Genomic DNA, 24486 nt, shown 5'->3' with positions numbered 1-24486 from the left:
TAATAACAGCAGTGACAATAATTCCAGTTAAAGAAAAGGTTGAGATTATTTGGTGATGAATTCCGCTACCATATACATGCTAATCAAGTTACTGATTCTGGGCCAGATCAGTAAATAGATCATTTGTGATGAATTGTCAACTTCCTTTTTTTGAGGGTGATGCCCACATGAGCTCCAGGCTTGTGCATGGGTAATGGCAAGGATGATGAGAGATGAATGAACCTACAGCTTTAGGTGGGTTGCGAGCCACCGGGGAGCGACTTTCAACTTTTGTCAGTCATTTGTTATAGTTCTGATTATTTTAGTAATTATTTCCAGTAATGAATCATTTTTACTTTAATATTTGATTATTCTTCATGTAACATTCTTTCACTCGATTCTATTTTACTTGAACACACACTTTATTCATTTATTTATTCATAAATACATTTAAAATCATATTAAAGATATGACTGGGTGAGTGGGTAAGAGCAACAGGCCTAGCCCAAAACTGTTCTACTCCTAAATTTAAAAAAGTAATATTCACAAAAGATAGGTTATATCACAGACAACCAGGCTTGAATCTGGAGTTACATATTCACTTCCAATATTTTCAGTTCAATTTTGATAGGTAGTTGAAGAAACTTGAGATGTTGTATTTTAATAGCAGAAATAGCAGACTATTCAAACTTTAAACTTTTTGGATAACGTTTTGAGTGAGAGTGAAAGATTATTTCGATGATTCGTTAGAGTTAAAAGCATAAACAATCACAGCTCTTATTTACATGAGAAAGCTCACCAGAAACATGGCTATTTTCATCGCTGTTTTATGAAAAGACATCAGCGAGTTTAGTCAGTCTGACTGATGCTGTTAAACATTTGAGCATCAGTCAACGGACATGAAAAGTTGCTTCAAGTTCATCATTAAAGTTAATGTGATAGGGGTGGGTGGACGAATTGTAGTGAAAACACTTAAAACTGACAGCATTCTTTTAAAGGGACACTAATGTTTCTCGTTCAATCAATGCTGACAGTTTGTAGTGAATCTCACCATAGACACAGACATCAACATCCTGTTGACAAGAAGCATTTTAGCGGCAGAATTGGCTGCAGTGCTTTACACCTATTAATCCATGATCTGTGACACATTATGTGTTTGTAATTTGTGTTAAAACAGACTATGAAGAACAGACCAGTTTCTATTTTATACAGGGACAATCAACTAAATGAACGGTGACTATTAACTACACAAAGGTCGCTCTGAGATTGATCTCCGATCAACTTATTAAGTTATACAATACTTTTAGAAGAAATTTTCTCCTTTCAACAAACCTCTAAAGTTGTGAAGACAATCTTTTCAACCGACGAAAAATAACGGTCCCACAGCACTTGAGTTTGCTGACGAAGGGCGAATACCTTTGTAGCTGGAATGGAGCGCACTATTTCCGGAACCTGCAACCAAACAGGGCATTAAACATAGTATTCAAAAACATGTCGTGCGAACATCTGTGAGGAACTGTGGCATCAAGTAATTGATCATTTTCCATTATAAAAAATCATGTCTGTGGATTCATAAAATGTATATAAAATTACAATTAGAAAATTTCTCAAGCATCATAATCAATCAATCAACAAGCCTTCAAATAATATAAATATACATGAATATACTTTTATGAATCAGGCTTTAAAACTTTTAATAGATGTTATCCTTCCCACTAAAGCTGATTCAATCTTAGGAGGAGTAATTATTGTAGCTTATCTTTGTCAATGACATTTTGCTCAATATTCAGGACGATAGAGAGAAGAAGTGTATTGTGTAAGAGGATCATACTGTGTGTATCATTCAAAGCCAATTGAGATGATGTCTTCAACGTAGTGGAATAAAACAAATATTTCCACAATCTACCAGGAATGCACATGTTTTTGCAAAATATTGTACAAAAAATAGCTGATCTCCATACTGCTTCACATCCAGTACGAAAGTTAAGACATGATTTTCCAGTAGACCAAATATCGGACATCCTCATGCAAGCCCTTGTCCCTCATCCCTCATCCAGCTCACATTGAATAACATGGGGTTGCAAAGAAAGACCCAATTTCAAAGAACATTGCGCTTGTACAATAGTTTAAGCCCGATTCTTGACCCATTTTAGTGATAATTTACGCAAATCTTGTTTTAAATCTATGCAAGCTCTTCAATTTTAACTGTCACATTATCTTGCAAACCTCTCAATATATCATTACTTTTACTTTTACCCCGTTCTTTTTTTTAATCAACTCCTCCGTTAACTTAATTTAGTTTTGTTCAAATTTTTAATTTTCAGTTCTTATTTCTGTTCAACTTTTTTCTAACTTTCTAATCTTCTATTAAGCAATTTTTTCTGATTTCTTTATCTAGTTTTGTTTTGCTTTTTAATATTATTTCTAAAACATTTGTGTCATACTTTTGATGTAAATGAAGTTTGTTTTGGCGTTCAGCTGTAAACCTCTTCGAGTTGTATTTTTTTCATGTAATGTATTCTCAATAAATAAATTAATACTGTAACTACTGACATCTACTCAGTAGCTACTTACTGACACGTAAGTTGCCTACTGTAGTAGGTACCTACTGACCTGCAGCAATAGGCGTTCGTCGGCGAGGATGAGCGCCTTGTTCCAGTCGATGACCTCGGAAAAGGGCATCTGCAGGCCGTTGGAGAGGAGGACGGGACACAGCCGGCCTGCAGCGCCTCCAGGAAGCGGAACGAGCCGAGGCGGCGGCCGCGTGGCACCAGGCAGAACGTCGAGTTCTGCAGCAGCAGCTCGTAGTCGTACCTAAACAAATAAATACATTCATTAATCAAAACATGTGACAAAATAATTTAAAAGGGTGCTGATATTTATATTCATTAATCAATATTGTACAAATACGTGGTTATTGAATTCGTGTTTAGCCCACACAAATATATGTTTATTCAATATTGTCCTAAACCGAAATTATTTGATCTTGAATCATAAATCCATTCAACAATCAATATTAAATTCGTATTTAGCCCACACAAATACGTGTTTATTCAATTGTCATAAACCAATATTAGAGTATTTGATCTTAAATCATAAATCCATTCAATTGAATAATCAATATTGAATTGGTGTTTATTCCACACAAATAGTGTTAATTCAATTGTAAATAAATATTTGATTAATATTGGATTCGTGTTTATTTCACACAAATACGTGTTTATTCCATTGTCAATAATCGATACAAATTACATTGCCTGGTCTGGTAAGACCTATGGCAAACACTTCAAAGCCCAGACCACTCTTACCATGCAACGATCCGATCCTACTCATGTGTCCGATATTTCTGTGGGGTGGAGGGATGGAGATGGGACAGATTACATGACGGACATGTGTGGCATGCACCTGGCTGTTGTGGCCCGTGATCGGATAGGGACGCACCGTAATAAGTATGGCTCGGGTTTGAATCATGACAGGCAAGAAAATAACTACATATCAATCAAATCAAAATCAAATTTATTTCCATTTAAAATACAGTTTACAAACATAAATAATATAAATTACATTTTATGTAAAGATTAGCATCCGCAAAGAAAGAATCTGAGCGCGGATGCGAGTTGTGCTATTTCATAAAACTAAAAAGAAATATAATTATGATTCTATTCTAAAAACAAAAACAAAAAATACAATATTACTAAAAATTACTTATAATTGACACATTACTAAACATGAATAACAAAAGAGTAATAAATGAGGGTCAATGCTAGTAATAAATTAATGAGACCTGTAATAATTGAAAGTCAGAAATCTTTATGGTCATGCACAGTGTAATACATAAGGTACAAGTAAATGACTGCGACAAAACATGCACATTTATTACAATAATAAGTTCATTCAAATTAATTCATTTTATTTCCTCTTTAATCAACAATTCAAGTATTTCTTTATCTGAGCATATCAAATTCTTAATTTTTGGTATATTGTACACATTTTTGGATTAGAAGTCCAGTTGACAGATGATACGACGGACTGACTATCTTATTTTATTCGGGAGCGAAATAGCTCGTCTTATAATAGTTCGTCTTATTTTACCTCTCCCAATCATTTCACTGAGAAGCAGAAAAATTATCACATGGGTTACAAAAAGATTCTAAATAGTTTTATTCTATCAAGTCTCACAGAAAAATAAAAATAAAAAATGAGGCAAGATTACACTTCAGATTGGATTTTCTCTATTTATTTATTTAATTGGGCTGGTTTACATACCACAGTAATTCATGAAACTGTTACTAAGAACATAGCTTATACAATTCAAAGGGGAGATTACATGAGATCAGATTTCTTTGTCAAGAAACTAAATATTTATAAATGCTGGATTTTGCATTAATTCACAACAAACTACATATGAAAATACAGCACAGCTAATTATTCAATAAATTCGACAGAGTATGAAGAATTATTGATTGGAATGAAGATGACACTCTAAAGCAATTTTCCAATTTGAATGATAGTAATATAATATTGATGTGGTGTAACTACATAAATCACATAAATCAGAGGAGTTCGAACAGATTAACAGTCTTCTTGGAGAATGACATCAAAGAAAATCATTTCCAAGAACACTCAACCGGAAGACAGAGTGGGAGTGAAAGAGAGATTCGATCAGATTTCTTCATTTCTTTATCAGAAACAGTGAGCAAGGGGGGAAAGAAAGAAAGAGGGGGTTGTATCACATAGAGAGTATAGTTGAAACATAGAGCAACAGAAATAAGATAATGTCTTGGGTGAAGTAATGCTTCATTCATGCATGCGTTTTCGTACGCATCGTGAAAAACGGACTTTTTAAATAACTTGCTCTTACATTGAAACAAATTAGTGTTTCTGTTGTGTACTATCGTCTGTATTTCAGTTATCATCCATCTATAAAAGAAGTCGCATTTTTTTTTAGAAAACTTGTCAACATTTGAATGTATACTTCTTCTGTTAGAACATTTTCATTTGATGGGTTTTTTATTATTTTATGAATGCATGGGCAATAAACGCGGAGTTCTAATGACAGAATCTTCATTCAGTATTCATGACTACTATCAGAGACAAATAATCTAGATAAAATATCTTTACTCTATGCTACTACTAATAACATTTCTTAAGAAATTCTAAATTCTATACTAGATTCAATTCAATACTAAAGAACAAGACTCGGTGAACGAAAAGATAAACCCAATTCGCATTTTGGAGCATGAGAAGAAGCTTTATACAAGTGAATTCTGTGGTTTCGATTACGTCTGAAAATCAAATCTACAAGAAGTGACAGATAGAAGGCTCCAATCGGGGAAGCCAGCAAGCCTGCTTGAGGGTTGAGGGTTGGTTGCCACACATTTATTAGAAACGTCCCCGACGGAATAGAAATGACAACAATTGAAGGAAGAGGGGTGATGGCGATACGGAAGCCACCGAGCAGGTAATCCTCGTCTTTTTACGGAAACCAAACACACACTGTTCAATCCAATCTATAGACCTCTTTATAGACATGTAATCTATGGGGTGGATTCAACTACGATGAGCATAAAGAAAGCACGCTCAATCCAGAGCGAATCAATTCTGGTTAAGCTACCGTGACTAGGAGCCGTGAGTGAGTTACGATCAGAGAATTAGAGACAGAGTATAAGTAGAGAATGGAGTGAGATAGCAAGCAAGAGTTGAAATTGTGAGTTCACCAAAAAACCGTTCCATAAATCGCGTTCATTTCCGATGGCGTGGCAATCTCTGCCCGGCACTAATCGATAATCAAGGTCGCTAACAAAATCAATCGATGGATTCTTCACTTTTTGCCAGAATCGACAAGCCACATCATACAGGATTCAAGCGCGGTTTCGTATTCAGATTGAACTTCCCGCTTCCTCGCCAGCTACCTTCCGGCGGTAGGATATGGCTTCCGAAATAATATGCTTCGAGTTCAGTGGAGTGGATCGAATGTAGTGGGATGAAGTCTACTGATCAGAAAAGGAAATACTATTTTGATAGCTCGATTTGTGTTGCATTAAAAAAAATTGAGAGAATATTTTTGAAAGGTGAACTATTTATGAATGGAATTTTGAAACTAGTGAAATCTAACATGAATGACGTATTATAAAATGCATTTGAGCTTTTATCAGTAAACACTTTTCTGGATTGTCCTACTTCATCTACGAATAGATAAATAATCTTAGCTGTTGTAATTTACCAGACAGTTTCCCATTGAAATCTACTTACCCATGATGATTTTCAATAATTGTATAGAAATTTAATTGATTCAAAAGGGAATATGGATAGTATTTATTTCGTTGGGCATAGTCTACAAAATCTCTTGGGAGTTGATAGGGGGATAGGATGAAAATTACATTTTCAGATATTTCCCGGAAATTAAATTCATTAATAGTCCAATATTAGAAGAAATCACTTTAATATTAAAAGCGATATTCATAATTTAATTCATAACAAATCAATATATACATATATAGCTTGAATTCCATTAAATTCCTTTCCTGTTCCACAGTAGAATATAGCTCGTTCATTTTGTTAATCCTATTGGGCAAAATATTTCAACAACATTCCCTTCCCTATAGAGATATTATTTTGTGTCGAAAACATAAACTATCAATTAGTTGCAGATGCACGGACAATTTAGCAAAACGGTTAAAGTGAATCAAAGCAATGCAAAGGGGAGCGAGGTTTACGGCAAATGGAGAGAAAATAACGAACGATGTGGATATAGGCAAGCGGCAAAATATGAGCTTTATTCAGTATGGCCACTCGAGAATGGATGGACCGGTAGCAGGAAAGGAGGGCGAAAGAGGAAGGCATAAGGTAAAAAGCTTCCAGATAAAATATGACCGAAAAAAGGGAAAATCTAGAAAAGAAAGATAGGGAAAGAGTTCCAGTCTGAAAACCCTATTATCGAGTAAGAGGCTTCAGCCCGACTCAAACATTTCCTTTTTCACCCTCCAGCAGTTTTGAGACGTTTCAGGCAACTTTATAAAGTACAAAACTGTGCTTTGAAGAGATTTGCTAATGTAATGGCGTTCTCCAAGCTGCTTTGCCAACTCGTAACTTTTATAAATGCTATATAAATCTAGAAAAATTAACGATCTGAGCAGTTACTATCTTTGTTGAAAAAACAAGTGCTCAACAAACAAAATTAGCTGTGATAATTCCGAAAACAAGTGAACATCAAGATAGAACTATAATAATGGTATTATAGAATGGTTAGAGCTATCATTGTCGTAAAAACTTAAAAAGTACATATTAGTAGAACATAACATCAGAAATAATCACTTATGATGAATAGAGTTACTTAAAATAGCTTAATACTTATGACATCATTGTCGTTGATGGCTTCTCTACACTAGAGAGAACCATCTGAGCCAGCTCAGCATGGATGCAAAGAGGTTTTTCTCTGTTATTGGTAATTACCAGGTTGGCGTTTGCTAAATTCAGTTAATGAGTGGATTATTGCAGTTCATTGAAAGAACACAGAATTATGAGATCATCATCTACTTGTGAAAAATGTTTTAGAATGTTCTCAATAAAGCAATAGTAACAATTGACAACTGGATTCAAAAGGGTATGGGGGATGATGTTGATGATGTTTTAATAGAGAATTCCAGCGGAATGAGTTCAGAATACAAAGGTTATAAATTTTAGTTTAGTCTATACTAAACTAAAATATAGAAAATACTAAAATACTTCACTCGTATATCTCAGTTTAGTAAGGGAAAAGCTCACCATTATCAATTTACATCCTATTTGATTTCTCTTTTTATAACATCTTTACCTAATTCTCTTTTTCAAGCTAAGAATGGGGATGATGACCACATGAACGGTTGCTATGAAGGATGATGCGAAAAGAATGGACATCAATTATTAGGTAAGATCTAAATCAAATGAATTTGTCTAAATCACATGAAGTGATTTTCAAGACTGTCTGTTAATGGACCTCAAATATTCGAACATACAGCAAACATTATTCACATTTCTCTGTTCATATTTAAAGTGTCATGAATAAACCAAAATATCACAAAACTCAAGTGACGAACTGTTCCTCTAACTTCAATTACACTAAATTATAACGCATAATAAAATCAGTTTACTTCAATATGTATTGAAGGTACAAAAATGATACCAAAACCATTGAACAAGACTGAATGGCCACAGCAAATCCATTCTACTAATCAAGGCATTTGTTAATTACACCCTATACTCCACATATAACATTTTGACATTATCTCCTTTTAAAATGACAAAGATAATTTTACAACGTACCCAATAATCAAAACTATTATGAAGAAATCAAAGAGTAGAATCACTTCAACAGGAAGCAACAATCAGGAACCTCATCTTTCCCAAATTCGTTAGAGAAAGAGTTTTGAAGGGCGTACAAGCTATTAATATGAAAATGTGAAAATGTTTTAACGTAATTGACAAGTTGTGTCGTGCACTATCGATGGTGTAGGTGTAGGAGCAGGAGGTGAGAGGAGGTGGAGGCACAAACATGCTGGACTGTCAGGTTTATCAATATTGATACATTCGACGCGATAAAATTGCCAGCCATAAGTGATAGATGTCCGTCGGCTGATGGATGGGTCTCTCACGGCTCACGGCTACTCTACCTGCTTGATCGATACACTTTTTCTCACCCTACAGAGACTAGGTCGTTTCGGCCCGTAATATAATGACCAGGGGAATCGTCCGAGTGTAAACGTGTAGGCACGCGTGCTTTCTCGCAATTAAGATCTCTCCCACTCACTCGACTCTTTTCCTTTTTTATCCCCTGTTCCCAGTATCACCATTTCTTTCTTCATCACTCCATCACCCACACATTCCCTCTTCCTCTGTTTACCTCTAACCCATTTACTCAATCTAGCTTTTTCTCTCTTTTACTACAGTCCAGTGCATCACATCACTACGGTGACAAACGAATGTATCATCGTCACACTTTTTCACTGTTTTTATCAATGCCCATCATAGCAATTCATATTCCGATAGCACTCCAGATTCGACTACCTTCTAATTCTCACTCGCTGCAGTACGTTGATGAATTTATGCCCAAATGGAGTTGCCGTGTTCACTTGCGTCCAACGGACTGTCACTGGCGAATTTCGTCAAACAATTTTCAAATTCCTTCTTCAATCTGATATTTATTTTGGATCGTTCAGTGCATTTATTTACTTATCTCTCATTTGACGCATGAAGAACAAAACACAAAGGCTTTTTTCGTAGAGTATCTATAGTGAGATTTACTTTACACTGTCAGTAATCCATATCAAGTTATCAACCAATGCTAACAGTTGGAAGTTAATTCTCACTAAACAAGGTTGTTTCGATGACAGTTTGTTTGGTCGTTTCAAGTACTGTACACTTGAGAACGGCTGGAATCAAAGAGAATCACGAGAGAGAAAGTATCATTGACATGTCAAATTGAATATTTGATATTCAAGAGATGAGTGGACATGACCAGAGATGGTAAAAATTTATTGAATCCTTGGAATTTATTATCTCTCTACGTGCAAGCATAGAGAAACAATAGCATAAGTAGATATCCCATGGTATAGGGCGTTTATGTCGCAACTTTTACTGTTATCTCAAGCCGATAGTTCATGTATTTCTTTCCCGTGAAACTTTATGATGCTGGTATACAGCTCATACTGTGCTGTTCATACACTCTTACCCGGTCAAAACAGTAAATATCGACAATAATCGACAGTAATCGGCTTGAGATAACAGTAAAAGCTGCGACATAATCGCCCTATACCATGGGATCTACTTACGCTATTGTTTCTCTATGGTGCAAGCTCTTATTGAAGTCAATTCATTTTCTGTCCTACTTCACGATAATAATCCCACCTTACTAATAATATGCTTTATTTGAATTAAAATCAAATTGTATCTTCTTCTGATGGAACTTCTGCAATGATTCTTTATTAGACTGGATACTACATTTGGGATGGTCACTGAAAAATATTCAATCATGTTAATTCAATTCACAAGTTTTCATACTAGAAAAAGCATCAATTTCAAACACGAAATGGAAATAATTGTTAAGTATTAAAATTGATTGCTCGATTTGAAAAAAATTTCATAATTATTATCAGATTAATGCACCGAATATAACAATATTACAAGAGACACAACAATTTCTACATTACATTATTGTTCGAACGGTGTCGACAGTTCTAGTCCACCTGTCACCTAAAAAGAATTAATTTCAATTTGTATGATTGATGTGCTGTTCTTCCGTAGAACTTCAACCTGGTTCAACCTACAAGATGTTTCCTGGCACGCAATCTCGGTTTCGTTCGAGCTGTCTAAATAATACAGTTTTGATAGGCTCATTTCTGTAGCCCACAAGCGTTTCTTAGATTTGACCTGAAGATAGCAGAATGAATTTAAGGTTGTTGAATGGATGAAAGTAGTGAGGAATTCATTGGTTTCAGGTCTAGAACACTACACAGGTGTTTTTTTTTTAATATCCGTTGAATGGATTGAAAATAGTGAAGAATTCATTTGTTTCAGGTCTAAAACACTACACAGATGTTTTCTCAAGTACCTATTCACTATGACATAAAAAACTAATTGACCGAGCGAAGTGAGGTCTAAGATTCAAGTCGACGGTTTGACATTTCTCTTAATGTTTAAATGTTTATATGTTGCGCATTTACGGCGAAACGCGGTAATAGATTTTCATGAAATTTGACAGGTATGTTCCTTTTTTAATTGCGCGTCGACGTATATACAAGGTTTTTGGAAATTTTGCATTTCAAGGATGATATAAAAGGAAAAAGGAACCTCCTTCATAAGCCAATATTAGAGTAAAAATCAGACTATAGAATTACTAGCCGTCAGGCTCGCTTCGCTCGCCATATCGTCTGGCCTCATATCTCGCTTCGCTCGCCTGCATTTTTCATTTGAGCATTTTTATCATATGTTAGGACGATCCAGTCGGGGGTCCAGACTAAACGTCTGGCTAAACGGATATGGCGAGCAAAGCGAGCCTGACGGCTAGTAATATAATATTCCCAGGAATAGCTCTGATTGAAGTAGCAGTGCCCAATCAATTTTTCCGCGATAAATGCATTTCAATCTTCAACTTGGTGCCAACCTAACAAAGTCAACTCAATTTAATGCCACCCTGACAAAATTATTAATTCAGTTACCAGTTAACAACTGTTTCGAAGAGGTACTCTCTCTAGATTATAGTTCTATATTAACATATGGTATGGCCTTTTTTCAATTATAATATTAGGAGAATAAGAAGAATATACATGCTAAAAGACGAACTTTAAACCCTTAAAAACCACCATTAGAGTTAAAATATTGCCAAAAGATTTCTTAGTGCACCTCTAAAGGGCCAACTGAACATACCTACCAAATTTGAACGTTTTTGGTCCGGTAGATTTTTAGTTCTGCGAGTGAGTGAGTGAGTGAGTGAGTCAGTCAGTCAGTCAGTCAGTGAGTGCCATTTCGCTTTTATATATATAGATTCATCATAAATCAGCTGACAAGTGATTACACAGATGTGTGGAGAAGCCAGTCTATTGCTGTATTTCAATCAGGTACTTGTGGATGAGAATACTGCGTGAGGTCTACTGTTCACAGAACTACTAGTACGAATGAAACAACAGAAGGATATAAAACGTTCACAAGAATTTAAATTGGAAATAGTTTTCATATTTTTCTCACTAGTAGGTGATAAGTAATATACATGTGTATTTATTTAGCGCATGACAGATACACAACAGATATTATCAAGTTATATACTGTGTTTACTGTACACAGATTATTTTGAATAGAAAAAACATCAGAACTGAACAGAGTCCTGCCTCGAGTGGTGGGAGGTATTTTCAAAGCATGATCGACTCACAATGGTACGGACCTACGGACATTCCTAGCAGGGTAGCTCTACCTTCTTCAGCGCTATATCGTGCTATGCTTAATTTCATGACGTTTTGCAGGTTTTCTCAATCGATTTACAAGTTTATAGAAAAAATCCTGGATGATTGAAGATAACTGAGAAAATATTTTCTTGAATCACATTAAAAAATCAAATGATATTCTTCGTTGTAACAGCTTTCATGATTTTTGAGACTGAGGTTAAGTATTCATTTCACGACGTTTTGCAGGTTTATCAATCGATTTAAAAGTTTCAGAGAAAAACCTGAATGAATGAGAAAATATTTTTCACCAAGTTTCAGAAAAAATGGAATTCAATTTTAAGCAGGGCAATTCGGATTGCGGGATTGGTAGCTTGATAAAAGATACAAATTGAAAAAGGAAAACTGCTTGATTGATGATTTCTAGTACAGTATACCTACAGAAGAATTCTGAATGAAAACTCATCTGGAAACTAATAGCTTGGTAGAGGAACCGTAGAATCGAGACAACGAAGTGTGAAATCATAATAAAGAGTCGCAAAATTTTCCAATTTCACTTGGAAAGTTGAATAAAACAAAAAATGGCGAAGTTAGTGACTGAGAAAAAGAGTAATTACACCTTTCGGATTCGTCAGCAGGAGTCGAGTGTATTTGTGATGGACTTTGTTTGACTTACCGTTGTGATGGAAAATTTTCAAGGAAAACAGAGACGGTGCTGAAGAAATTAGAATTGCAAATTAACGCTGAATATTTACGGACAGCCGTTGCCCCCCCTCAACCGTCCACTCGACTGCCAACCAAAAGACAGAATGCAGTGCAAATGCTAAATCCAGCTACTCAGCCACTCTAATCTGTTGAAACCACGACGGACAACAAGTTTGGTAGCAGATGCAAGATTATTATCATCATGTGTTCATTTCGAATATCCTCCTTTCTCTACAGCTTCAATTCTCTTAGTAGAGTAATTCCCTACGTCTTCATAAAGGTTAGATATGGAAAAACCTGCACAGATATGAATAAAATTGAGCGTTGATTTATCATCCAGTTTAGAAAGACTAAAAAACGTTAAGAAACAATAAATTAATGTATTTATATAAATTAATCACACAGTAATGTATAGACAGAAGATTTATACGGAAAATATTGGATGAATGAATTAATAGGAATCATGATTTCTAACAAAAAAAAAAATCGAATTGGAGAAGACATATCAAGTTTAAATACAGATTCAGGAAAAATATGATATGAGTAGAAAACTATCCAAAGCTTTATGACAATTTGAAAATCTAAAAATCATCACTTCTCCAGCTTAAAAAATATACACCGACTGAAGCAATGAGTTATAAGATTCAGTAATAGTCTTAGGCATCATTGAGAAAAACTTACATAACGTAAATATAACATTGAAGCATGTTTAATGTTTACAGAATTTTTCATTAATGACCATCTTCTCTAAAACTTTTATCCTTATAAAACTTATTAAATTATCGATTAAACTTCGAGGAGACTGCTCAATCCAGGCATAGATTTTCTCATAAATATACCCTCAAACTTTTCAAATAATTTCTCTAGCCTACATCTTCTAAAAACAAAAACTTCAGTGTTGAAGAACCAAATGCAAATAAAGGACCAATAGGAAAAATTAATTAAGAAGGACAACTTACTATGATAAAGCCAACACTTTTGAACTTTTGAAATAGAATAGCATGAGGGAATCCTTCTTTAGCTTTTCAATATGTGTTCCACTAATTCCAGTATAATCGAGAATAAAAATTGGCCGTTAGTTGCGCATTCCAGACAAACGTCTGGCGTAAGTAGGCAGTCCTTAAGTGGAGTGCGGATGCATAATGTTTGGATGAGCCACTGATCCTTGCCAGCCTAATTATTTGCGGTTGGATAGTGTTGATACCCTATTGAGGCGCTCAAGGGGATGAGAGCGTGCAGCTGATTGGACACTGATACTTCTCGGCCACAAGACGCGCCGCGCCACCCTCATGCATATTGATGCTATTCTTGGTCAGATCAGACCAGCAAACATTGATGGTCCCCTTCTACACCCCACACACCATCTTCCAGCTTGTCTGTTATCGCATTCCCCGCTCGAATCCCTCGACAAAGCATATTTTTCCATAGGAGCTGGAAACATAAGCTTATTCAGACTATAATATTGAGTATCAAAACTCGGGTGACAAACAGTTTTGTGGTAATCCTGTTGTTTCTCAACTAATCATTAATTTGATTATGTTTTTTTATTCAGTGGATAAATGAATTAGCGGTTCTAATAATTGAAAACTCTTTTTGTACAGTATCAAATTAATCGTTTTTATCAATATGTAATCAAGTGGTGACACATTCTACATTCATTTTGTTCACTATGAATGAAAATATTAATCAATAGAGACAGCAGGTCAAAAATCATTTTTAAGTATAATGATAGCCAAGCAAGCCAAATTTCTTCAAGATGATTCAGCCTCAACAGTGGTTTGTGTTGAACGTTGTTGAACGTTGAACTGTGTAGAGGTTGAACGTTGGGTGTCATATTGAAGAACTGCTGGTTACATGTGTTGTCACGTGGTATTTTAGCACCACAAAATATTTTTGAAATGAACTATTGAACTTTAATAGAATTATAAAATGGAAAAGAAAGATAACCTAGTCAAAGAACCACTCAAGTAAAATCGAATGTTGTTAGTGATAAAAGAGTAATCGTATTATCTAAAATGATAAGAAAAAACATGCATAATTGTGATTCAACAATAATGAGGATCCATTGGCAGAATTAAAAATTATAAAGCGGCTTATTTATTATTGGCAGATAATAAAAAATAAAAGTTTGCATGTACATTTGAGGTTAGAATTATTTGTTTACACTTTTAAATGTAATCGATCTAGAATAAATCGATAGTTATTTGAATCAATACCTAACGAATCAGCTGATTGTTCGATCAACCAGTACAAGTTGAATTATAAAGTTTACTCACAAAAGATGTATTATATTATACTGAGGAAGATTTATGTAAATAAATAGGGACAACTATTATTGCTGCATAAATATTTATTAAAATCTAAAAAAGTATAAAAATCAAGAGTATACAAAACTCATATAAAAAAATTAAATATATGTTACATGATAGCATCGTATATCGCGATTTATTTATCAGAATAGTTTAAGACAATCACTCCATATATATATAAAAACTTTTATTTATTTTTCTATTATAAAGTTGAAGAAACCCTGAATCTGAAGCAACCAATTGTATTGAGTTTGTTAAATTAAAAGCCAATCAGAAAAAAGCTTACAAATCGTTCAAGGAAGAGATAAAATTTTTCTGAAAACCATCTTCTTCTGGCTTGTGATCTCGTTCTGAAAGGATGCACATGGAAATTAGAGTTCTTTCTTCCTTTAAATTTTAAAAATTATCAAGCCAATCCCTTTTTTAAATGTGAACTATTTGTAATTAATGTTTATTTATCTGTGAACTCAGTGTTGTTGAAGAGTTCGTAATTGTAATCAATTCCCATAAATATATTTGTAATACGGAAAGAAAACTATAAGAAATCTGGACTACGCGCGAGCCCAGCCGAGACGAAAAGGACCTGCCTAATTAATTATTGGAAATAATTAATTCATTCTACGAGACCGTCAAGAACATCATTAATGTGAGTGTTAGATCAAACGAGCTCGTTTTATAAAGGCCTTTTTATTAGAGTTGGGGAATTAGTCAAAGCGCTATATAAATTAATTTAAGTCAAGGAAAATTTGCAACGTGTTGAGTATTATCATATAGTTTATAAGAACGTTTTATGAATTTATTTGATATATTTAGGAAGCTTACTTCCATGCACGGCACGGACTCATTAAAAACCCTGAGATTATTTTTTAAATATTGATTTAATAATTATTATTTGCTAATTGATCAAAGCATGTCCTATTAAATCTGCAGACCGAACAGGTTTTAAATTGTAGAATTCGGAATTGACTTGAAGTCCATGTATCAGTATTAAATACAAATTTATAATTTTTAAAGCTCACAAATGTGAATGCTATTAAACCTTGTGATAATTGTTAAACCGTTAAAGAATTTATTTAAAGAAAATTATAGATATAAAAATATTTATATATATATATATATATATATATATATATATATATATATATCTATAATCATCTATAAAGGATTTACAATTTACCACATCACAGTGCATACAGAGGGAAATATTCTCAAAAATCATGTAAAAACAAGTTTGAAACAGTATTTATCCTGAAATTTTTGTTCTAAAATTGATTTCATATAAAATTTATTCTTGTATTATTTCAGGGAATTTATTCATTATTTCAAGTTAATTGTTCTTATTTATTGTTAGTTCTATTTATATATAAACTGAATGAATGAATGAATGAATTAAAAAAGTTTTTATTCACAAAAAGCAAAACGTTACAAACATTTGAAATGCTAACTTTACAATAATTTAAAAGAATAGTACTCCTCAACTAGAACGAGTCTGTGTATGAGGATGATCGTGTACAATACAGTATAAATCAATTTGCGTAGCAATCAAGACTTGAGAATTATCAAGTCTGTATATGAATTATAACTACTTGAAAAATAATTGGCTATAATCAGTCCCAACTCAGAGAACCCTCTCTATCATGGAACCGTAAACCTCATGAATGATGTTCAGTTACTACGTGATACCTAGCAGCAGGAAATATTCAACCACACATTAATCTTCCCAGTTTGCAACATGTTCACTTGATAACCTGAATTTTAGAGCTGATTCCCAAAGATAATGAACAATTTTATGAGCACTCAATTTCAAGTGGAGCAATGAAATGAGTTCATGTTGACAAATTAATTGAAGGCAGATGAAGTAGATTGCCGATGAGTTTTCCAACTTTACGACGAAAAGCAAAATTTATCTCTTTCATCAGGAGCAGAGACGCTGCTACTGAGCAGATAAATTTCTTCTTTAGTTGGTTTCTTTATATCACCACATCTGCTGGAGTACGGAGTCTTCAGTGTGCACACAATAGCAATATCAACTCTATAAAGAAGTTTATTTTTAGTAATAAACCAACATTATTTTCTTTCAACAAATAATTCTCTCTTCTCGAGTTGTTACTCTTCATAAAATTCCTCCACCTGGTATCACATCTTCTGTAATAAGTATTAAATTCAAGATCCTATATTTTCATAACGGAAAACTCATTTTCTCATTTTTACAACTATTTTACAGAATTGTTAAGAATTTGATGTCAGAATGCAGAAATAATTGATAAAACTACACTTTCGAGATGAGGAAAGTAAGAATTGTTGAACTGGAAATTTGATACACAATTCTCAAATTTTTCAACATAACTGAATAGTCGTTTTTGGAAACTGACAGGTACCAAATCAAAGAGAAGAAATTATTACAACTACAAGATAGAGGGTATACAACAAAAATCTAATAATATTAAATTGTAGATTGTTAATTACAATGAATTCATTCCTGTGTATGATTTAAGGGTATAATTTGAACAGCAGTATTATAGTCCATCACGATTATAATTGATGTTTATTGTGATTGATGTCAAGACTATGGTTGATGGTTCGTTTAAAACTTGATTAGAATATCAATCAAAAGACTTAATTGAGAATATTAATTTTTATTATATATCATTTATTTATTGTGAGAAAATGGAAATAAATTTGATTTGATTTGAAACTACTACTCGTGGGCTGAACGCTAAAACTATTTCAACCATAAAACTTGCTTTCTAACTTGGAATAGAATTTCGTCAAATAGATTGTTTACAGCTGAATACAGTGAGAAATATACAATAGAGAAATCATTGATATGTAACATTCGTCAGGCGCCCAGAGTGTGTGATTCTTAGGATGTTGACTGCATCTGCTCATAGAAGAATTCTCACAGTTTGGGCTACATTTGTTTACTTTCACAACTTCAGAGAAGCATGCATGCGTGTGAGTGTGTGTGTTTTGGTCGGCTCATTGACTGCCGAAGGGTTGGGCCTACGCATCAGTGATGCAACTCAGATTTAAAGCAGAGCGCTTGTCCGCGCCCACTGAACTGCATTGCTGCGGCCCACACAAATGCACCGAACAGCCTATCAAAACCTGCATTATTTGTTGATGTTACATCCTAAACGAGTTAAGGAAACATGCATTATATTTCTAACAGTTTTGTGAGATTCTTCTAGAGCGAAGTAGATAGTGTGATGCCAACGTTAGTAGACAGTCTACTAACTTTGGTGTGAAGCGGCCTACGCAAGATATTAGATGAGTGTAAGATATCTAAAGTTCACTTTTATGCGATAAACTGTCGTTGACTTGTCATTAGAGGTAGTTGAAATAGTAATAGAGAAGTACTGCGTTGATTGCAGCAGTGAAGTGGTTTAAACATCATCTCTATACACAGACAATGAAGCATATTTTATTGTAAAAATATGAACATTTTTTAATTCTCAAATGTTGTAAACCAGAAATTTCTCAAATCCGAAGTTTTGTGAAAAAAAATTAAAGCAATGGTCTTGGTTAGTTGGTTACACGTATTGGAATTTTGCATTCACTTGTATGATGTGTACGGCGTGTTGCCTAAGGAGCGCCTTCATCAATGAGGTTCTATTTGCAAAAGTTTGAATGGAAGTACCACGATGTATCAATACTTAAATTGAACTTCTTATTGTAAAGTATACAATTCTTGGACAAAATGCTACTCATGAATAGCTATTCAGAAAGCCAAAACGAGGCATGGCAAAAAGCAAGCCAATATCCATTCAAGCTAACAGAAACCACCTCCAATGATCGTAAAACCTTACATAGCGGACTTAAAAACTAGTAGTTCAGAGAACAGTAGAATTCGCTACACTCACTAAAATCACTATTGACACACGTACGCCTATTCACACACAAAAACACATACAAATTGGATTTAGAGTATAATGAAATGAATGCAATAGGATCGGTGGTGGACGCTGAGAAATAGAAGTTCTTTATATATTTGAGCTAGGATGCACGGTTAAAAAGATAAAAAATCTGAAACTTGAAATGTGGGTCTTGGGGGGGGGGGGTTAAATAATTGAATTACAAAAAATTCAAAATTTTCAACATGTAATGTATGAAATAAGACCGCCTTCGAGCTCTAGAAAATAAACGTTTCCTACACTTTTGAGCTAGGATGCACAGCTAAAGAGATAAGAAATCTGAAACTTGAAATTTGTGACAGGGAGGGGAGATTATCGAATTCTAAATTCTTGAAATTTTGAACATGTGATATATGAAATAAGACCACCTTGGAGCGCTGAAGAACCCTCCACCTGGAGCTCGGAAGCACGGTTTAAAAGATAAAAAATCTGAAACTTGAATTGGGACTTGGAAAAAAAATCGAAATGTCAAAAATTAGAAAATTTTCAACATGTGATACATGAAGTAATACCGCTTTGAAGAGCTGAGAAGAATGAGCCCAATTTGAACCTGATCTGATAAACTATTGAAAAGTTGGGTTGATTTTTAGGGTAAAATTTCCGAATAAAGTGCCGCCATCTTGAAACGGGAATGGATTTAAAAATTTTGAATACATACGTTTCTGCGCATTGTTTCAAAGTACTTGTATACCAAATTTTATCCAAATCGGACCATAACTGCGACTGTAACTGCGGTACAAACAAACAAACAGACAAACGCCGATTGATTTGAAACATAGAATTCGCTTCGCTCATTCGATAATATTGCTGTACATACTTTTAAAACTATAATCAACAATTTACAAGAATAATACTATTCGTTAGAGATCAATTTCCGATAATTTGAACAATTTCCTATCCTCTTCTTTTTATCCTATTCCGATTCTTATCCTATTATAATCTTATGTTTCACCAGAAATGTACTTGGAAAATATTTTTCATTATATAAATTATTGGAAGACGAACACTCCTTTATTAAATAATGTTGAACGATGAGGATCGTGTTAGACAAAAGAACAAGTCATTTCATTTGAGATGAAAGTATTGTATTATAAAAATCTATGAGAACCAAATGTGGAACGCCTTATTTTGTGAGTTCTGAAATAACCAAACCCTAAAACGTTCAAAATCTCCTTCCTAATTCCGTATTCACAAATCACAGAGAAGAATCACTACCGTCTCGACGATTGTTCGACCTTTCAAAAATCATGAATATCTAAATGAGCTAATGATTGTCGGAAGACAAAGTTCGACAACTGAATAATGCACAAATGTCATAAGCGGATGAATCAGTTTGTCTGGGACTCGAATATACACTTAAATTCGACGTTTCCTTTCACTGTGAAAGAAGTCAGTTTCAGATTTCCTCTTCAATTTTTCATACACTAGAGGTGGAATCTATTCTGTCTACAAGCCTATTCACGTTCGAAATGTGATTAGTAATGTAGGAGTTGAGTAGGTGGAATTTGGAAGAGAGAAAGCTTATAAGGCTTAGTGCATTGGCAGTAGGAGGCAGATTGTTGATTTAGGTCTTGGGAGCAGAGCAGAGCAGAGCAGAACTATGCGGGCGCAGGGCGCATTCCAGCTCAGCTCTCAACGTCGTCAGTCCTCTGCAAAAATTCACGACGTTAATTTCAATCTTTTTCCACGTGAAAAGGAACGGACGACGCTGCACCCTTTTCTGTCCCCAATTTTCAGCATTCAACCCTTTTCCTACAGTAAGCTAGCTAACTTGGCATAGATCTACGCTTTGTGCACCTCTTCACCTTCAAAGATTTAATTTTGTGCCTACAATTTTTTCTCCCAAGCTTTTTCCCATAGACTCTTCACACCCCGCCATCATAACTCTTACATGTTTTGTCGCATCTCCTTCTTTTGCTGCACCTCTAACGGAATTTCAATTTTCTTCGCCTTGACGCTTGCAGTGAATTCCGACTGGCATATTTTCCTTGAAAAGCTTCTATTCTGGAAGAAACTTTTCGCTCAACTCACAATACTTTGAAGCAGGAACGTGAACGTGAGGCATGAGTCGTACTCTTGAAGATAATATTATAATAGTTTCCGTATCTAGTACGATATGTTACAATCGTCATCACTAAAGCTTCTAGCAATTTGATAGCAGTTGATATTTTCCAACTATAGTGCTCGAACGTAGGTAATGCAATTCTACTTTCCAATCGTCAAACCACGATATGAAACATCGAAACTTTTACAAACCATGTTTTTTACATTAACATATTTTATACAAAATACTTTTCAATGCACAAACTAATCAAGAATGAACTTTCATTGTATTTTAAAGATATATTATGTGCTTGATAACAGAAGAATGGCGCAAAAGCACATTCATGATGATTATCATCACTGACACTAGAGCGACGGTACTCAATTTTCTGTAACAATTTTTCAAAGCACATTAGTGGCTTTGAAATGCGGTGGTCTTTTCAAAAGACACGGCGCATTTTTTCCGCATCAAGTCGGCGATGCTCCTAATTGCTTTTCGTTTGCGCTCATCACAATGCAGCTACACCCCTTTCCCGTATTTTTCTTCGTCTTTCTTCCGTCGACCACAATAAGGTTCATGAACGGTAGAGCGCTAGCAAACCAACAACAGTATTACGTGTTTTTAATTATGTCCTACGGTAATTACCTTTTTTGACATTATGTTCAAAGTAGAAAATGGCAAATTGATTTACTACTGTTTGTAAAGGACTTAACTTATTATTGAAACCAAGTTAAATGATTGACATTTTATTGGAGACGAGCTAGATTAATAATTTACTGCTGTTGTCAACATATTAGCTTTATGTAAATCTTGGAATATCATGAACAAGCAACAATAACGTACTTGTTCCAATGAGCAGTTTGATTGATGTCCTAGCCGAAAATTAACATAGCATGTTAGAGAGTGGAAATATGCTAGCAGGCATACCAACCTACTGGCATGAGCATGAGATACGAGATTAATTAGAAATCAATGAACACTTCGGTTGGCCCGAAATGCGATAGGAATGCGTTGGCTTGATTAACGGTGTAGCATAAATAAAGTGCAAGCTTTGTCGGCCGCCAATCGAACAGCTTCTGACAGCAAATAATTGGCACAATTGACAGGCCTGTAATTATGTTTATGATGGAGCAATTTCAACTTCACTACATTGTAGCACCGACGGACAATTATTCCAAGCACTAAAATAAATATTCATCGATTCACTACATCGCAATCGAGTTGCATTTTATTTCGGCAGTAGAAAAACACATGATTTGTCGGACAATTGACGTTCTTAACAACGGTTCTCGCCAATCAATAAGCATCAATGAATCAATTAGGAGAGAGGACAATTGGAATAATTATAGTAATAGCCTTGCAAAATAATTTAAAATCAAACCCCAATCATCATTAGCGCATAGATCGATAAACGGACAAGCTGTCCCACGTATCAATAAAACAATCAACTGATGAGTTGATGAGTGGCTAGACGCCGTTTAACATCAAACCAAAAGAGGTCAGCTCGATATTTTCATTATGAACTGAATACTTAACAGTATCAAAAAGCTCTGCAATGCAATCTAAAGCTGAAAAATACAATAAAACTAATAACAGCCTCGATTTTTGATGAGCCTGGCATCTTTCTCATTCCAAGCAGTCATATTGGAATTACACTTTATTCACTTATTTACGCGTATATTGTAATTATAATACAATTACGATTTGATATACAATACTTGCATAGCCCGTACATACTGTACCGTTCGAATTACATCATCCTAGAAGAATAATAAAATATAATATTACTTTAAGAATTTACATGATTTGAATTGTGTAAATAGATACTTCAATCATGCTTCGTTGGTTTAGTAATCAGTCATTCTCTCATGAGATTGATCTAAAATTCATCAAATTAACAAGCAAAGCTCAAAAGCCTGTTTAATTTTAATCGTGATTAAAGCATTAACATTATTCTAAGAAGAAGGCTTCTCTGATTGTTTCTTGTGGAATTTAATTGGGATTGAAAGTTAACAGACTTTTGTGCAACCCGGGGGTAGAGTCAACATCTTCAGAGCTTCATTACTCAAAACTATAGACGTAGCTATAAGATAAGAATGTACAGCGATGCAAAAAGAAAGACTGAGAAGGCAGTCTCAGAACTCAAGGTGCCAATCCATGATCAATCTATAGTCAGCCACGGTCAATCCAATTGGAATTCCTAAGTGAAGATCGCCCCTCGATTCTGAAAGACTCATCATGACTAATGTGTGCATAACGATATCCAGGCAGAGTTGCTGTAGCTAGAGATTTAAAGCGTGGCTCATTAGGCATTCGCTGTCTGAGCGGTGGGCCTTTTCGGTTGATGAAAAATGGATGGAAGAGGCAGTTGAAGAGTCATATCTGACTGGTGTTCTGGTGCAATATTAAAAAAGCGCAGTCGCACTCTTATGAAAGAAATTCTCGACCAGAAAAAGAATGCAATGGGCCTACTGCTATACGAACAACAGTGATAGAATTTCTTGCTATGGAAGGAGCAGCTGTTGAGTGGGGGGGGGGGTTTAGGAGAAGGGGACGAGTTTGAAAAAGTCGAACGATTCAGTAAGAGTAGAGGAGCGCACAAGTTCGTATCTAGCACTTTATCTCAGTTTCCCAGCGGAACCTGCAGCTTTGCAAATTTAATTTCGCCTTTCTTTTGACCCACTACTATTTGCAGAATCGTTCACCCTTCTCAAAATTTACTTTTTCAGCAGAATATTCTCCCATGACCGCTCTCACTCTCGCTCTCGGCACACGGAGCACAAGAAAATAGTTTTTCGAAACTGCACTCGAATTCAAATAGTATGATTCTCCAGTGAATCAAGACGCGAACATTCAGTACTGTATAAAAAATTCACGGACTATGCAAAGGTCGCGTTGCTTCAAATATGCAGTATTGTTCTTTGTGCTAGACTTTCAAATAGATTTAGTAGAAGGAAATTCGAATTACAGTAGTTTTTGAAGGTTCTTCCAAGAACAAACTGTCTCTTGAGGATATCTAGAAACGAGTATTTTGACTTTAATTACAGTATTTTGACTTTAATTACAGTATTCTAACTACAATCACAAAATTGCAAGATTCGAATCAAAGGATTTTATACTTTGGTATCAGGAATTATGAATATTTTCATCGATGCTCATCCAAAACACAATGTGCACAATTTTCCAAATTGGATGAAGCCTGGCTACAGGTACCTCATAATTTCCATATAAGTGCCGGAAAATATGTCTTGTTAGTTCAACATCCAATTAACTTGTTCAAGATAGGAGAGCCTCATGACTCACCAAAAGCTTTGTTCAAAAGCAACATCATCGTCTCACAACTAATATCAACGAAATCTCCTAACAAGAAAGCAAGCTCTACTTGCAAGGAATAGGAGAACTTTCTCAGTTGTTGCCAGCTGTTTTGCTGCTATTGTCCTCGACAATTAGTCGCTTAATCAAGATGCAATCGAGCAACGTACGCTAAATTCTCGTCATACAAGCCGAAAAGCACAAGAAGCGCGCGTCTACGTTGTTCTCCGCGTTTGTTTGGCCGCCATAGTTTCAAACTTTCCGACAACTACAAGTGCAGTTGACAAGTGGTCCTCGACCCATTCTTCATTGTT

General features: G+C 34.8%; 1 protein-coding gene across 1 annotated transcript in view; it reads right to left on the bottom strand.

The window, feature by feature from the left end:
- LOC111055975 (exostosin-1) overlaps positions 1-24486 on the bottom strand; it is a 163663-nt gene that overhangs the window by 22828 nt on the left and 116349 nt on the right. Inside the window, exons 3-4 of the mRNA XM_039422055.1 lie at positions 2593-2793; positions 1312-1431 (exon numbers count right to left, since the gene is read on the bottom strand). Coding sequence (XP_039277989.1) covers positions 1312-1431; positions 2593-2661 — 189 coding nt within the window. The 5' untranslated portion in view covers positions 2662-2793. The remainder of the gene's footprint in view (positions 1-1311; positions 1432-2592; positions 2794-24486) is intronic.

The sequence above is a fragment of the Nilaparvata lugens genome, chromosome 1 (genome assembly GCF_014356525.2).
Source record: "Nilaparvata lugens isolate BPH chromosome 1, ASM1435652v1, whole genome shotgun sequence".
In the NCBI taxonomy this organism is placed as follows: Eukaryota; Metazoa; Arthropoda; class Insecta; order Hemiptera; family Delphacidae; genus Nilaparvata; species Nilaparvata lugens.
The sequence above is the reverse complement of the archived record's forward strand: the minus strand, read 5'-3'. Positions and strand labels throughout refer to the sequence as shown.